Genomic DNA, 17,618 nt, shown 5'->3' on the forward strand with positions numbered 1-17,618 from the left:
ATACAGTGGTACCTCGAGTAACGAATTTAATCCGTTCCATGTTCGTCATGTGAAACGGACGTCATACAAAACGAGTGTCCCCCATGTAACCAGTGTGATGCACTGTGTTTATTGTGAAATTCCCCCAGTGTGCATAACATCAAATGTTTGCCAAAATATAATTTTTCTTTGCAAAATGATAAATTACCGTCCCTGAACATGTCTATGTAAAAATAATTACCAAATTCCACTTACTTTGGCTGTGAGGGCGTGGACAAGGTGCGCTGTGACGTCATCAGGGCCTGGTCGCCCGTGTGTGAAGCTCCCAGACACGGTCGCGCAGGCCATTCAAGCACCACATGTTGCACAAATATATTTTCAAATATTTTTTCTATGCATTTCCAATGCGGTTATATTTGTTTCTTTTATCGTATATGATGCATATTTGTGACCTTTACAATATGTATACAGTAGAATGTTCATAATTTTCCATGGAACTGTGATACATGTGTCAGTAATGTGTCCAAAATAAATGTTTATTGTCACAATATTACGTGTTAAAAATTCACTAAAATTACAATATGTACAGTTTCACATACTATGTACACAGTAACACACTGTATTACACACTCAGTACTTTGGAGATGCGTAATAGTCAACGAAGTAGTCCATGGTACACAGCGCGACTTTGCTCTCCCTGCACCAGCTACAGATAGATTTTTGCTTCCTGTTTCATCGTTCTCTGTGCTTGCAAATAACGCACTTGCGTGCACCCTTGGCTTTAGTACTTGTAGGTGGTATGTAGCCAAGCTTGTAAAGCATAAGGTAGTATTGAAACGATTATAGGAAAAGCTCAAATTGTAAGGTAGTCTTGAAAAGATCGCTTTGTAAGGTCCCACACAGGAAGAGATTCAGCTAGCCTCAAAGAGTGTCCATCATTCAGGAAGAGATTCAGCTAGCCTCAAAGAGTGTCCATCATTCAGGAAGAGATTCAGCTAGCCTCAAAGAGTGTCCATCAGTCAGGAAGAGATTCGGCTAGCCTCAAAGAGTGTCCATCAGTCAGGAAGAGATTCAGGTATTCTTGAAAATATCTATGAACAACACCACCATGGAAGCCGCTAACACTGTTCATCTATGCTACTTGTATCGGATGCATCATCACTGAACACAGAAAGTAAGTAAGTAAGTAATTATCAAAAGAAGGCACCAAACCGGGAAGGCTATGTAGCACCATCAAATACGCAAAATAATCAGAGGGCGCTAAATATCACCAAGGATGCCAATACGAGAACAAAAACGCATAAGGCGAACGATATCAAAAGTATCCGAGTCACCAAGAATTCTATCGAGGGACAGGTGACCGTGAGGGGCGGTCGGAAAGCAAGACATACGCTCGTCCTGGAAGTCAGGACATTCAAGAAGGACATGCACGACCGTAAGAGGGACAATGCAACTAGGACAATAAGGAGCAGGGCGGCGCTCCATCAAGTGACCATGGGTTAAGCGAGTATGGCCAATACGCAACCTCGCCAGAGCTGTTTCCCACCGCCGGTTACGGTGGAAGGAGGACTGCCACGAGGAAACACAACATTTAAGAGTACGTAGCTTGTTACCAGTAACAGACAACCAAGAAGCCTGCCAACGGGTAAGGACTGAGGAATGGATAACCGGGTAAAAGTCGGAATACGGAATGCCCTTACGAGAGATGGGACAAGAGCGGACAGCTTCCTTGGCGGCAGCATCCGCACGCTCATTTAAAGACACACCAATATGGCTGGGAACCCAACAAAACTCAACCAACTTAAATTTACTGTGAACAAGAAATAGCCAATGCTGGATCTCGACAACCACTGGATGAACTGGATTAAAGGACCCGAGAGCCATGAGGGCACTACGAGAGTCAACAACAACTACAAAGGAAGACTGACAACGAGAAAGTAGGAGACGAAGAGCATAGAGAATAGCATAAAGTTCCGCTGTAAAGATGCTAGCCTCCGGAGGCAAGCGACACACATAAGTGCGATCAGGAAAAACAACAGAGTAGCCAACACCGTCCGCTGACTTAGACCCATCGGTGAAGACAGAAACGGAGCGGGAGTGAGAAGAAAAGTGCTCGAGGAAAAGGCGTTTTAGAACCGCAGGAGGGGTAAAAGCTTTAGTGATACGGGTCAAGGAAGTACAAAACCGCGGAAGAGGGACCCTCCACGGGGGCAAAGAAGGAACAACACGAGGAGAAACATCAGAAATACGAACGGAAAGAGAATCCTGCAGGAGAGATAACCGGACAGAAAGAGGGAGGTGGTGAAGAGGAACAGGAACCGCAGGAGGGGTAAAAGTTAAAGCACGACAGAGGCGAGAGGAAGGATGTTGCAAGGACCGCGCAAGATAGCGAAGACAGTAGCGATCACGGCGGTCCTGGAGAGACAGGAAGCCAGTGTCAACATACAAGCTAAGGACGGGAGTCGAACGAAAGGCACCAGAACTGAGGCGCAACCCAGTATGGTGCAAAGCATCAAGACGGCGAAGAGTAGAAGGAGAAGCAGACGAGTAAGCAGGGCAACCATAATCGAGCTTAGACAGGACGAGAGAAGAATGTAAAGCAAGGAGAGTGCGCCTATCTGCCCCCCAAGAAGTATGGGACAAGACCCGAAGGAGGGTAAGGGCCTTAGAGCACTCAACACGGAGGTAAGAGATATGGGGAGACCAAGACAAACGAGTGTCAAGGAATAACCCCAAAAGCTTCGCGGAATCTTTGTATTCAAGGGGATGACCATAAAGTGACAAAGAGGGACGAAGAACAACCCGTTTCCGCGTAAATGTCATGGCACAAGTCTTAGAAGTAGAGAACTTGAAGCCATGATCAGTGGCCCAAGACGACACGGCATCAATTGCAAGTTGAAGCCGGCGTTGAAGGAGAGGCGAATCATCACCCTGACAACAAAGGGTAAGATCATCGACATAGAGAGTGGAGAAGACACCAGAAGGAAGAGAGGAAAGAAGACCATTGAGGGCAACCAGAAAAAGAGTAGTGCTCAGAACACTACCCTGGGGCACACCTTCATATTGCTGAAAAGAGGGAGAGAGAGCGGTACCAAGGCGCACCCGAAAGGAACGACGAGAGAGGAAGCTGCGGAGAAAGAGAGGGAGATGACCACGAAGGCCAAAAGAATGAAGTTGAGATAGGATATGATAACGCCAAGTGGTGTCGTAAGCCTTTTCCAGGTCAAAAAGGACGGCAACAACGGAGGTCTTCGCAGCAAAAGCAGTACGAATATAGACCTCCAAGTTCACCAGGACATCTGTCGTGCTGCGGCACTTGCGGAAACCAAATTGAGAAGGGGAGAGGAGGTGATGGTGTTCCAGGAACCACATCAGACGAAAGTTAACCATACGTTCAAAAAGTTTGCAGACACAACTTGTGAGAGCAATAGGGCGAAAGTCCTTAGGGGAAGTACCCAGAGACCCCGGTTTGCGAACAGGGAGGACAACGGCATCGAGCCAGTCCTCAGGGACTGACGACGACTCCCAGATCCGATTATACAGACTCAGTAAATACTGAGACGTGCTCGGAGGGAGATGGCGAAGCATCTCATAATGAATACCATCGGAGCCCGCCGCCGTAGAACCGCAGAGGGCCAGAGCAGAACGAAGTTCAGAGAGAGAGAAGGGATCATTATAGGGAAGCTGAAGATGAGTGCAGAAATCTAAAGGACGAGACTCAAGGATAGGTTTACGAAGAAGGAAAGATTGGGGAAGATGAAGACCAGAGCTAACAGAAGAAAAGTGGGAACCCAGTTCGGAAGCGACCTGCAACGGGTCCGCCACAAGAGTATCATGGAGGTGAAGGACCGGTGAAACATCGGGAACGAACTTACCCGCTATCTTGCGGATACGCTTCCAGATCTGGGCCAGAGGGGTTTCGGACGTAATTGTTGAGACATAAGATGCCCAACATTCACGTTTAGCCGTACGGATGGCCCTACGGGCCACCGCACTCGCTTTCCGAAAGAAAAGAAAAGAATCGGTCGTCTGCCTACGGCGGTGCCTCTTCCAGGCTGCACGCTTACAGCGGACAGCCCGAGCACAGTCCGCATTCCACCAGGGAACGCACTTCCGTGGACCCCGAGAGGAAGAGCGAGGAATAGAGCGGAGGGCAGCGTTGAAGACAGTGTCATGAAAAAGGAGGAGAGCGCGAGAGAGAGGCAGAAGGGAGAGGTCAGAGAGAGCAGCACTGAGGGTAAATAGGGTCCAGTCTGCCTTAGCAAACTGCCACCTAGGGAAAGAGAGGGAAGGGCGAAAAGAGAAAAAGGAAACAAGGATGGGGAAATGATCACTTCCATGGAGGTCATCAAGAACCTGCCACGTGAAATCCAAGTAAAGAGAAGAAGAGCAGAGAGAAAGATCAAGACAAGAAAGGGCGCGAGTCCGAGAGTCCAAATGAGTGGGCTCACCAGAATTCAGAAGAGACAGGGAAGAAGATAGGAGAAACGGCTCAAGGAGGCGACCCCGGGTATTCGTCAGAACGTCACCCCAAAGAGAATGACGACAATTGAAGTCACCCAGCAGGAGCACAGGCTCCGGCAAGGAGTCTAGGAGGTGTTTCAAATCAGGAAGAGAGAGCGGGACACTCGGGGGGAGATAAATGGAACAAACTGTGTACCATTTCCCCACAAAGATACGAGCAGCAGAACAATGGAGAGGCGAAGGAAAAAGTAAAGGAACAAAGGGAACATCTGCACGAATCAAGAGAGCAGAAGAATTAGAAGCCCCAGCAATGGCTGGGGGGGGGGGAGAGAAAGGAATAGCCACGAAAACGACCAGGACGAGCACCAAGCATTGGCTCCTGGAGACAGACACAAAGGGGCGAAAACCGCGAAATCAGAAGTTGGAGTTCGAGGAAATTGGCGTAATAACCTCGAACGTTCCATTGAAGAATGGACAACGACGGGAAGAGAAAGGACAAAAACAGAGAACAAGGAAGAAACAAAGGCGAAAGAGCAACAGAGCACGTTAAAGAATATCAGGGTCGGGATCAGGGTCAGCAAAGTCAGGGTTAGGGGGCATGGGTAAACTGAGCAAAGACGGAGGGAAGGAAACGGGAGAACAGATCAGAGGTGGGCGGGCGGGGTCCGGAGGAGGAGGAGGAAGAGGAGGAGACAACGGAGAGGAGCAGTCAAGGACAGCAGTAGGAAGAGGGGGAGTAGGAAGAGGGGGAGTAGAAAGAGGGGAGCGCACCCCAGCAAGAGCAGCAACCGAAAGGGAAGCAGGGGCCAAAGAAACCTCCATAGCAGGAACAGGGGGCGCAACCACTGAAACGGGAGGGGAAGGAGCAACAGAGCCAGAAGTAGGAGCTAAGGAAGAAAGCGAAGCCTTCTTACCCGCCGGGGAAGAGGAAGGAGAGGAGCCAGGCTTACGCTTCTGACTTAAAGAGACAGGTGTCCCAGCAACTACGTACCGGGCAACGGATTCCAGTGTCTCAACAGGAGAAGCCGAACGAGAGCACACACGACGGCCGTTAGGAGAGCGATGGACATCCGCCTGCACCGACAGGCGGCGGGGAGAGCCGATAGATGGAGGCAGAGGATGGGAAGGAGGATCGGAGGGGGACGAGGAAGAAGACACAGGAGACATGACAGACCGGGTCGAAAGAAGGGGAACCCCAGACAGAGGACCAGGAGGGGGACCCCTCGGGAAAGAACTCAAAGGAACAGAGGAGGGGGCAGTGGGCGTATCAGGGTCCAAGGCCCGGAAACGGTTGAGAGTCTGAGGAAGGGGGGAAGGACGAGGAGAGGAAGAGCTCAACACGCGAGCATAAGAGATGTTAGTATAAGGCGGGAGCCGGCGAACCTGGCGCCTCGCCTCAGGAAAAGACAAACGCTCCCGGTGCTTCAGGTTAAGGACGGCCGCCTCAAGCTTGTAATGGACACAGGCACGGGAGAACGTAGGATGGGCCTCACCGCAGTTGAGGCAGCGAGCTTGGGGAGAAGTGCACTCCGACTAAGAGTGACCTTCACTCCCACACAAAGGACAGAGAGAGACAGTCCCAGAGCAGCGGAGGGCACCATGCCCAAACCTCCAGCACTTATTACAAAGTCGAGGAGAAGGAATATACTCCTGGACAGAGCACCTAGCACCAGCAAGAATGACAGAGGATGGAAGGGTCCTACCATCAAAGGTGATCTTCACAACGCGAAGGGGTTGACGGCGACGACCACGAGGGGGACGAGTAAACGAGTCAACCTGGAGGACAGAATGGCCTTGGGCATCAAGGATATGCCGAATATCATCGTGGCAATCCTGCAGATTCCGAACACCGGTTGCAACATGGGGTGGGAGGAGAATAGTGCCAACACTGGAATTCATCTGAACGTTCTTGGAGACCCGAACAGGGATCTCGCCAAGGCAAGATAAGGCAGCCAAGCGGGAAGCCGCATCCTGAGAAGGAGCAGCAACGACACGTGTACCGAGACGAGTGGGGTTGAAAGTAACACACGCATCCACGGAATCTACAAGATGCCGATGGAGGGAGAAATCGTCAGGAGGCGCAGAATCAAGAGGGAGGAGATCAAAGTATTTGGCCCATGAAGCAGGACCAAACAAGGCCTGATACGCATCAGCACGGGAAGGAATCGAGCGAGTGCGGTTGGGGCGCGAACGGCGTTGAGAACCCCTAGAGAGAGAGGGGTCAAAAGGCGCAGTAGTCACAACGAAAGACTTAGCCACACCAGGGGACGAAGTGGTCACCACTGGGGGCTGGAGGCTCGACCCAACCTCAGAGGAGGGAGGGGAGCTGGGGGAAGAAGTCAGGACGGTCAAAGGAGGAGCAAGGTCGGGGCCCAACGTAGCGGGAGCTACAGAGCCTGGTCTTCCAATACAGGCCGACTCGGGGGCTTGGTCGCCCACCCCACGAGCCTGAGAGGGTACAACGGAAACATTCAACGACATAGAGACGAAAAGTGACAAATTCATCCACGAATGTGCCCCCATACCCACCATGGAGCCACAATTAGAGGCAGGACACCCAACAGGAAGCTATCGCTGATCATGCCGGGGCCCCCTAGGGGTGCGTCGTGAGTATACGCCCCACAAACGCCACCTTAAGAACCGTCAGTCCGTCGAGATCGGGTTCAGCGACGAAAGGGGGATTGACAATAAAAGGTTCCCCTCGCTCGAGACGTCGGGTACTACAGTTCTACGGGTGCAAGAGTATGCCTCCTCAAGCACCCGGGCGTCAAAATAGAAGAAGTCCAAAGAAAGAATCCAAAACAAGCAAAAGGTCGGCAGGAAACGACAAGCAGATAGGAGAAGAGGGGGGGAGAAAAACGAAACATAAGGAAAAGGAAAAGCGATCCGGCACAATTGGAGAAGACAGCAGCAGGAGTGCAAGGCCAGAAAAGGACAGGACTGCCCAACGGAGCATCACACTCCGGCAGCCGTCCACCAAGCCCCCTCACGTCGCCAACGGGCCGGAAGGGGAGGGGGACTGAACACAGAAAACGATTCATCTATGTATCATCTATATAAATTGGAGATGGCAAGGGTGGGGCTCAGAGCTACAACTGGAGATGCTCGCTGTATTATCCTCATAGCTGCTGTATCTCTGGCATCCGACCGTTGTGTTAAGCCCTTATTGTGCCTAGCTTCACCAATGTTATGACCCTTATGTTCTTCAAACAATAGGGTCTGAATTTCACCGACTAAGCGCAGTCTTTCAACACCGTGTCGGACAGGTGTTTGAGAGCCAGAGGCACGTGTGCCACAAATGGTTGTTCATGCAGTACTAACCCAGCCAGCAGCCCTTGTCTTTCATATTCATTATAGCAAAAGGTTCGTTCAGTGTTTGTTGGGTAAGCTGCTCCATTATGACAATCTTTCTTTGTTTCAAATGTGTTCCATTTGATTTGTATATGTCACTTTTGTCTCAATAATGGAGCAGCCTACTCAACAAACACTGAACGAACCTTTATAGCATTTGTCCATTTTTGAAATTGTTTCAACAGTTCTTTTATTTTTCGTTTTTTTTTTATTTAACCCTCAAACCGCGTATATCATATATAAATGATATCAGTGACAAAACCGAAACCGCGCACATCATTTATATATGATTTCGTGTCTAGTGCTATAATTTAAACGCCCCGCCTGGGATAGGGGCAGCTATAGTACAGCCATGACCGATAGTTGCCAGATGCCACCTAGAAAAAAATCCAGGCCAACATTCTTGGGTGTTACAGCGTCATTATTGAGCAAGCCACCAAGGCTGGCGCACGCAGCACGAGCTCACAGCACCGCTGTTCAGCTTGTGACCACAGCATCGCCTATAAATACCATAATATAAATGATACTGCTTTTATTTAGCAGCGATAGTATTACTGAAGCCCCCTGACTGTGATAACACTGACCAGGATTCTGATAATAGCAGGATTGTGGTGATATTTAGTGCTGTGCTCCATGGAGAAAGGAGTAAGGCTGTGGGAGGGAGGGTTGTGGCGTCGTTTTCTGACTGTGTGTGGCCACCATTTATTGACTGCACTCACCATACCAGCTTAGTGGTTCGATATGGTGAACACAAATGTAGATACTTATATATAACGTGTGTATAGTGTGAGATAACAGCGAGAGTAGGAGGTTGGGAGCCGCCATTTTGGTGAGGGAGGAGCGTCGTCTGCACGACTTGGCATGTTGTTTACTGATGGCCACTATGGTCTTTGGGCACCATACCAGCTTATTTGTTCAGGTATGGTGAATAAAACAGGTAGATACTTATATATAATGTGTGCATATAGCGTAATAACAACACAAACAATATTGTTGAAGGACAAATATTAGTGCGTCTGGCCTTGAGAGCGGCCACCGATCAGTTGACTGTGTGAGTAGCTACGTCACATGGCCTTTACTCACCATACAAGCTTAGATGTACAGTTATGGTGAACAAAACATGTAAATACGTATATATAACGTCTGTGTATAGTGAATAAATAGAGAAAGAATATTGTGGGAGGTGAATGAGGGTGAGTGAGGTGGTGTTGAGGGAGGGAGTGGCAGTGAGTGCCTCGCTGGTGTTTGGCGGTCACTCCTCAGTGCTTTTTGACTCACAAGACCAACTTAGTAATTCGTTATGGTGTACAAAACATGCAAATACTTATATATAACCTGTGTATATAGTGTAACAATAGCAAAACTATTTGTTTATTGTTTTATGAACATAATTGAATCACTAATATGCACACCATAACTTTGAGTACAGCGATGGTTCACACATTTTATAATATAAATATACCACAATTCACTGTATGGAATAATATTACTGCAAAAAAACTAAGAAAAAATCAGAGACATTGAAATAATTAGGTAATAATATATTTGTGGCAACTGCCGTCTGACAGCTTGGGCGGAGTAGACCTCGTCTAGCGAAGGCTCTGCCAATGCCCCTTTTTTGCCACACTTCCCTACCCTATTGCGGCTAAAATATGCCACCTACGATTTTTTTGTTATTTTTTCCGTGATCAGGGAACAAAAATGAACACTTCTATAAGACGAAAGAATTTTTTGGATTTTTTTTTTTGTTGCGCCTGTGGGTGTGAATTCCATTTGGGCCCCTAGCGGTTTGAGGGTTAAGAAACATGGAGCAGCCGACCTGTAGACCACCGAACGAACGTTTTTGACATTTGTACTGGTTTTCAAAATTCTTCATTTTTTTATTATTTATATTTTTTGCATGTAAGAAACATGGAGCAGCCTACCTGCTGACCACCGAACGAATCTTTTGTTGTAAGACAAATGAAAAATAAATATTGAACACATTTGAAGGAATGAAAATGTCATAATGGTTTGTTGAGTGTATATGTAAGGTAGGCTTCTCCATTATTGAGATGTAAATGACAAATACAAAACAAATGGAACACATTTGAAACAAAGAAAGATTGTTATAATGGAGCAGCCTACCTGCCGAACACCGATCGAACCTTTTTGACATTTGTTGTATATCAGACATTTCATTTCTTTTTTCCTACAAAAACGTCAATGCTTTGCAACATCTCAGCAGTCACCCCTTTATATCCCAGCATCATTAGCATCTTTAAACAAGAACAACATAATTTATGTGCATTGTCAGAGGCGTCTAAGAATGTGCAAGAAGCAGCGCGACCCCACCATATGGTGTTGACGTTACTCAAACCAGCGTTCGTCATACGGGACGATTTGACGCCGATCGGGCCGTTCGTTACCCAAAATGTTCGTCTTTTGGGGCGATCATTATGCGAGGTACCACTGTATGTATATGTATATATATGTATATATATATATATATATATATATATATATATATATATATATATATATATATATATATATATATATATATATCGTACCTAGTAGCCAGAACGCACTTCTCAGCCTACTATGCAAGGCCCGATTTGCCTAATAAGCCAAGTTTTCATGAATTAATTGTTTTTCGACTACCTAACCTAACTTTTTCAGCTACCTAACCTAACCTATATATATATGCGTTATGCGACGCATATATATATATGCGTCGCATAACGCATATATACATATGCGACATATGCGTTAACAACACATGCGACATGTGTTGTTAACGCATATGTCGACCGTGCTCTCAGCCACAGCTCAGAATGGAAGCAAGTCGACGAAGAACTCTGTAGGGTAAGGCAGGTCCTAGTCAACAACGGTTTCTCCAATGGTTTCGTCGAAGACATCATAAGAAGGAAAGTGAAACGCCATGCAACCTCTGAAGAGACAACTAACACAACACCTTTACCCCCTATTAGACTATTTTACAGGAACTTCTTTTCCACAGCTCATAAAACGGAGGAAAGGGTCCTGAAAGATATTGTTAATAGAAACGTTATCCCTACAGACAAAAATCAGAGGATACAACTGACGATTTACTATAAAACCAGAAAAACGGCCAGCCTACTCATGAGAAACTCTCCAGACACAAAACAGAACGCTTTAAAAGAGACTAACGTCGTCTATGCCTTCAAATGCCCTCTTGGGGACTGTAAACTCCAAAAAACCCAGTATATAGGCAAGACAACATCTCTTTCTAGGCGTTTAACGATGCATAAGCAACAGGGCTCCATTAAGGAACATATAATCTCTTCCCACAACCAAACCATCGCCAGAGAAATCCTAGTAAACAACACAGAAATCATCGATAGATACAGCGATAGCAGGCGGCTTGACGTTTGCGAGGCATTACACATCAAGAAGTCAACACCAGCAATCAACAGCCAATTAATGCACAACTATATTCTACCCACCTCAAGACTCCGCTCCAATATAGAAGCATCAAGAAATATGGACCAATAGGCTTTCTACAATCACTTCTATTCAATACCCATTGTTTCGTGTTCTGTCTTGTGTTGATGAAATTAATACCCTATTAATGCCACCTCTTGTTCTGTCTTGTGTTGATGAAATTAATACCCTATTAATGCCACCTCACCCCATCCACCTCACTCAAATGTAGATATAAACGAAATCGGAGATGTGTAAGTTCTATTCAGTTGTGTATTTGTAAACTAAAGTCTTTGAAAATGTAATAAGTTTTACGAAACGCGCTCGTGTCGCGTCAGACTAGAAATAAAAATGAATTTTGGAGAATTGATTTTTGATTTACCTCCAACAGTGAAAAGAAATGTACGAAAGATTGAGAAAATTCGTGTTAGAATTATTAATCTTACTTTTTCGGTCATATTTAATAATATATGTCTACAGGAAAGACTGCTACCAAAATATACTAATATATATATATATATATATATATATATATATATATATATATATATATATATATATATATATACACACACACACACACACATACATATATATGTTGTACCTAGTAGCCAGAATGTCGTACTTGGCCTACTATGCAAGGCCCTATTTGCCTAATAAGCCAAGTTTTCCTGAATTTATATATTTTTCAATTTTTTTTCTTATGAAATGATAAATCTGTCCATTTCATTATGTATAAGTTAACTTGTTTAAACTTGAGTTAAAACTAATGAAGATATATGACCGAACCTAACCAACCCTACCTAACCTAACCTATCTTAACCTAACCTAAACTAACACAAGTCAATAAATTATGGTCTAAATATAATATAATGATAATAATTCAAATAAACTAATTGGAAACAATTTATTGAAAATAAAAAAAACACTTGGCCTATTAGGCAAATCGGGCCTTGCATAGTAGGCCGAGAAGTGCATTCTGGCTAAAAAAAAGTTGCATATATATATATATATATATATATATATATATATATATGCAACTTTTTTTTTGTAAATAATAACAAATGTGACATACCATCAAAGATTTCAGGTAACACTTCAACAACAGCAGCAGCAGCAGCAATGGGAGACTCTGCAATTATAGAATTGCCATTGCCAGGCAAGAAATTAAGGTATATTTTTGCATATTAACCCTTAACATGCTCGGGGTCTAATATCCTGCCATCCCCACAGGCGCATGTCATTTTGAAAAAAAAAAAAAATTTTTTTTTTGCTAATCTGTTAAATTGTGTTCACTGATCTCGGGAAAAATAATAAAAAAATTCTATTGTACTTACTTTTGTTGCAATAGAGCCGGAAAGCTCAGCGATGACGTCACAATCTGCATGTTCGCTCATACAGTACACGCCCCAGAGGTGTTGCGTGCGGTCCTCAAGCAGCCAGAGTTGCCACAAATATATTTTCGCGCTGTTTATTTACAATGTCTAGGCGCATTTTATCCAATTGTTTCACTAATTGTGTTTCAAATAATGTTTGAACATATTTTGTATCAATAATTGTTGCATATTTGAGTACTGTAACCCCGCGATTATCCGGGATTCGAACATCCGGAAAACGCCCTTATACGACCAAAATCGTGAACGGATAAAGTTATCTCAATATCTGGCCAAAATGGCCATGGGAGCCGGATAAAAGCCGGTTTGGCCGGTTAAAAATCTGAGCAGGTGGGCTGTACCGTATTAATCCCGTACAGCTGTGGCTCAAGGCCATGGTGTTGGAGGGGGTAGGGTAGGTGGGTGGTGTCGGGATAGAGGGGAACGTTGGGAGGGACCACCTGGGGGATTACGGTCAGGAAGGGAGGGAGGAAGGGAGGTTGGTCAGGAAGGGAGGAAGGGAGTTGGTTAGGAAGGGAGGAAGGGAGATGGTCAGGGAGGGAGTTGGTCAGGAAGGGAGGGAGGGAGTTGGTCAGGAAGGGAGGAAGGGAGTTGGTCAGGAAGGGAGGAAGGGAGTTGGTCAGGAAGGGAGGGAGGGAGTTGGTCAGGAAGGGAGGAAGGGAGTTGGTCAGGAAGGGAGTTGGTCAGGAAGGGAGGAAGGGAGTTGGTCAGGAAGGAAGGGAGTTGGTCAGGAAGGGAGGAAGGGAGTTGGTCAGGAAGGGAGGAAGGGAGTTGGTCAGGAAGGGAGGAAGGGAGTTGGTCAGGAAGGGAGGAAGGGAGTTGGTCAGGAAGGGAGGGAGAGAGTTGGTCACGGAAGGAGGAAAAACTATTGTGGTGTGTATGGGACTCGCTTAAGCCTAACAAAGGTGGCATTAGCGGTGTTGCAAGAATTATATTGTTTTCTTATTGCTATGGAGAGCTAGTTACGAATATTAATTAAATAACACTATAATAGATAAACAGTACAGTACAGTATTTGGTTTGCTATTTATTCATTTAAATATTTACAATAAAATAAAATGGGATTTAACAGAACTTACGGCGCATCGTACAGCGTGTCAACACCCACGTGTCTGTCGACACATGTGGAGGGGAGATGGGAAGGCTGGCGTGAGGTGGGGGAGGGGGGGTTGACCAGGCAGGAGATCACACGTGTCGTCTGTCTCTGTTCCAGTCTCGCCACTTACCCCACCTGTTCACCCACTTCCCTGCCCACCCACCTGTTTACCCACTTCCCTGCCCACCCACCTGTTTACCCACCTGCCTGCATACCCACTTACCCACCTTGTTCACCCACTTCCCTGCCCACCCACCTGCCTGCACACCCACTTACCCACCTGCTCACCCACTTCCCTGCCCACCCACCTGCCAATCCATCCACCCACCTGTTCACCCACTTCCCTGCCCACCCACCTCCCTGCCCACCCACCTGTTTACCTACCTGTTCACCCAATTCCCTGCCCACCCACCTGTTCACCCACTTCCCTACCCACCCACCTGTTCACCCACTTCCCTGCCCACCCACCTGTTTACCCACTTCCCTGCCCACCCACCTGTTTACCCACCTGGCTGCACACCCATTTACCCACCTGTTCACCCACCCCCCTATTTACCCACTTCCCTGCCCACCCACCTGTTTACCCACCTGCCTGCATGCCCACTTACCCACCTTGTTCACCCACTTCCCTGCCCACCCACCTGCCTGCACACCCACTTACCCACCTGTTCACCCACTTCCCTGCCCACCCACCTGCCAATCCATCCACCCACTTCCCTGCCCACCCACCTCCCTGCCCACCCACCTGTTTACCTACCTGTTCACCCACTTCCCTGCCCACCCACCTGTTTACCCACTTCCCTGCCCACCCACCTGTTTACCCACTTCCCTGCCCACCCACCTGTTTACCCACTTCCCTGCCCACCCACCTGTTTACCCACTTCCCTGCCCACCCACCTGTTTACCCACCTGGCTGCACACCCATTTACCCACCTGTTCACCCACCCACCTATTTACCCACTTCCCTGCCCACCCACCTGTTTACCCACCAGCCTGCATGCCCACTTACCCACTTGTCAATGCACCCACCCACCTATTCACCCACCTGCCTGCTTACCCACTCACCCACCTGCCTGCTCGAACCTGTTCATCCACCAAGCCCATCTACCTGCCATCCACTCATCCAAAACCCACCTGCCTGAACCCACCTATCCTTGCCTGCTCACCCACTTGCCTGCCCACCCACCCACCCACCTGCCTGCCCACCCACTTTCCCTGCCCACCTACCAGCTAGGCAGCTAACCACCCATGCACCAGCCCCACACACTAATTAGTGTGTCAATTCAAATCATGCGTGTGGTATAAAAATTGTCGGAAATGGTCCCTTTTGGACTCAGAGGTGAAAAAGTACTATTATCCGGAACATGTGATAATCCGGCTGGGGGTCCTTCCCATATAGTCCGGATAGTCGAGTGGAGACAGTATACACAGGCGCACACATATGTTTTCAATTACGGCAATATAATATGGCATTACAGTCTATTATATTGTATGTTCTGCTTATATTTGTATATATTTACACACACGCACACGCTATCTGCTTATATGTTTACATATTTACACACTCGCACACGCTATACACACTTTGAAGCACACTTAGAAGTTTTCTAGACTGTGGTAGTCATTGAAGCAGTCGACAGCACATAATGGGATACCACACGTTTCACACCATGTTTGCACAAGCTTCCGTTTCTTGTCTCTACGTGTCGTTGTTTTACACACCAAGCAATCACGTTGGGCTATTGCACGCTTCCCAGCTGGTGGCAAATACTTGAGTCTGTGTGCTAGGAAGCCTTCAGTGTGAGCGAGGCGTGGAGTACCAGCATGCTGCAACAGTGGGTTTATGATGGGCCGCTGAATACCTGGGACATCTTTTGCAAACTTTCCTAATAACTGTACTGCAGCATCAAATACAAAGTCACGGAAAGTGGGCTTACGTCCGGATCTCACAAGGTACATGTTGAAACAGTTCAGCATGCTCATGTCCACAAGATGGAAGAACACTTTTTTCGTCCACCTACATGTCTTCCGCACACACTCTGCAGTGCCAATCATCATGTCTGATTTATCAAACAACCGCATGTTGATATTATAGTCTAAAACACAGTCTGGCTTATATAGTGGTGCGTTTGTTTTATGGCTCACTTTCCCACTGTTCACCATTGTTCCATCATGAATTGTTGTCAACAAGTTCACCTCTCTTTTGTCTTTCCACCGAACTGACAGAATGTTATCACTTTTCCTTCTCTGACACTCACCAACTGCAATGTCATTGTCAAACACAGGCATTTCCCTTCATTGTGGCTTTACTGTACCAACCAATCCGGTTCTATTTTCTAGCAAGAACCGAGCTAGCAAGGGACTTGTATAGTAATTATCCGTGTATAAAATGTGTCCCTTGTTCATCCACGGAGCCATGATGGTCTTCACTACACTCCCCGAGAATCCATGTTCGTCGTTACCGGGAATGTCTACATCACTAGCCAAGTACAGAATCATGTGTAACACGTATCCTGTCTCACAATCACAAAGAACAAAAAATTTCATGCCAAATCGGTTTCGTTTTGAGGGAATGTACTGTTTGAATGGAACACGTCCCTTGAAAAGTACGAGAGATTCATCAACCACCAGCTTCTGTGCTGGTACGTAAAAATCTCTGAATTTTCCAATAACATCATTCATGTAGTGCCTCACTCGCCACAGTCTATCATCAGCTGTTCGGTCCTGAACACTTCCAAAATGTAGACACCTGAGGAGTATCTGAAACCTGTCTCGTGACATATATTTCCCGAATAAAAGTGTTGGTATTGTATGGTCCTTGCTCCAATAGTCACTTATTGCATGTTTGTGACAGTGCTTCATCAACAAACAGAGTGCCAAAAACACATACATTTCCGCAACAGTGGTATTTTTCCAACGCTGCAGTCGTGAAGATTCTGTGATTTCCCTCTCAATCAGGTAAGCAGCATGCAGGTTCGTTTGGTGTACAATGTATTCCATGAGTGGTTCATCATAGAATGCTGTAAAATATTCCATCTCAGCCATGTCCTCACCTTGATTAGGGAAAAGGTTTGTAATCCCTACATCTTTATCGTCAAAGTGAGGAATATTAGGAATAAAATCGTCACCATCACTCCACTCAAGTACACCAGGCGTCCTGCGAGATGCAGAGGAAAGACGGCGAGGAAGCGATGCATACCGGCGACCAGGAGCTGAATACCGTCTGCGAGAAGCACGGCGGCTACGTGCACGTGAGGTGGGTGCACGTGAGGTGGGTGCACGTAAGGTGGGTGCAGGTGAGGTGGGTGCAGGTGAGGTGGGTGCAGGTGAGGTGGGTGCAGGTAAGGTGGGTGCACGTGAGGTGGATGCACGTGAGGGTCTTGGTCCCTCATGTGGTGCCATGCGGTGGCGCTTGGCTGGGCGAGATGCTGCTGACTCGACAATTTCTCGCCCAGTTACACCACTGGTACCAGCCACAGACTCAATAAAACTATGATCTGAGTCACTAAACCCAGAAAAGGAGTCACCTCCCTCTGACTCGTCACCCTCAAACAGAAAATATCCACAGGAACTGTGAGGTCGTGGTAGAATTGGGGTAGAAACTGGCCGAGGAGGCATGGGTGAGCATAGAGGCCTCGCCATTGCATGGCAAGCATTGTCACTCTCACTGCTGCTGCTACTATCACCCGACAACTGTGTATAATCCTCATCGTTGTCTGAATCATCAAACACACTTTCTTCACCTTCAGAGAATAATTCGTGGGCTATTTGCTCTAGGGTGAGGGATTGAGTGGTGCGTGCCCGTGAGGCGTTTGACCGTGCGCTCTCCATGGTGACGCTCGCTAAACTGAGGCCTCCCATGCGTTCGGTTCGTGAGCGGGAATTTTTTT

At 46.9% G+C, this 17,618-nt stretch overlaps 1 protein-coding gene across 2 annotated transcripts in view; it reads right to left on the reverse strand.

Annotated features, from left to right (window-relative positions):
• The window catches only part of LOC138354518 (uncharacterized), a 95,210-nt gene that overhangs the window by 41,590 nt on the left and 36,002 nt on the right, over positions 1 to 17,618 (reverse strand). Inside the window, exon 6 of one of the 2 annotated variants that reach the window (XM_069308881.1) lies at positions 12,314 to 12,370. The exons of the other annotated variant lie outside the window; for it this stretch is intronic. Coding sequence (XP_069164982.1) covers positions 12,314 to 12,370 — 57 coding nt within the window. The remainder of the gene's footprint in view (positions 1 to 12,313; positions 12,371 to 17,618) is intronic. 2 annotated transcript variants of the gene reach the window in all.

The sequence above is a fragment of the Procambarus clarkii genome, chromosome 6 (genome assembly GCF_040958095.1).
Source record: "Procambarus clarkii isolate CNS0578487 chromosome 6, FALCON_Pclarkii_2.0, whole genome shotgun sequence".
Classification (NCBI taxonomy): Eukaryota; Metazoa; Arthropoda; class Malacostraca; order Decapoda; family Cambaridae; genus Procambarus; species Procambarus clarkii.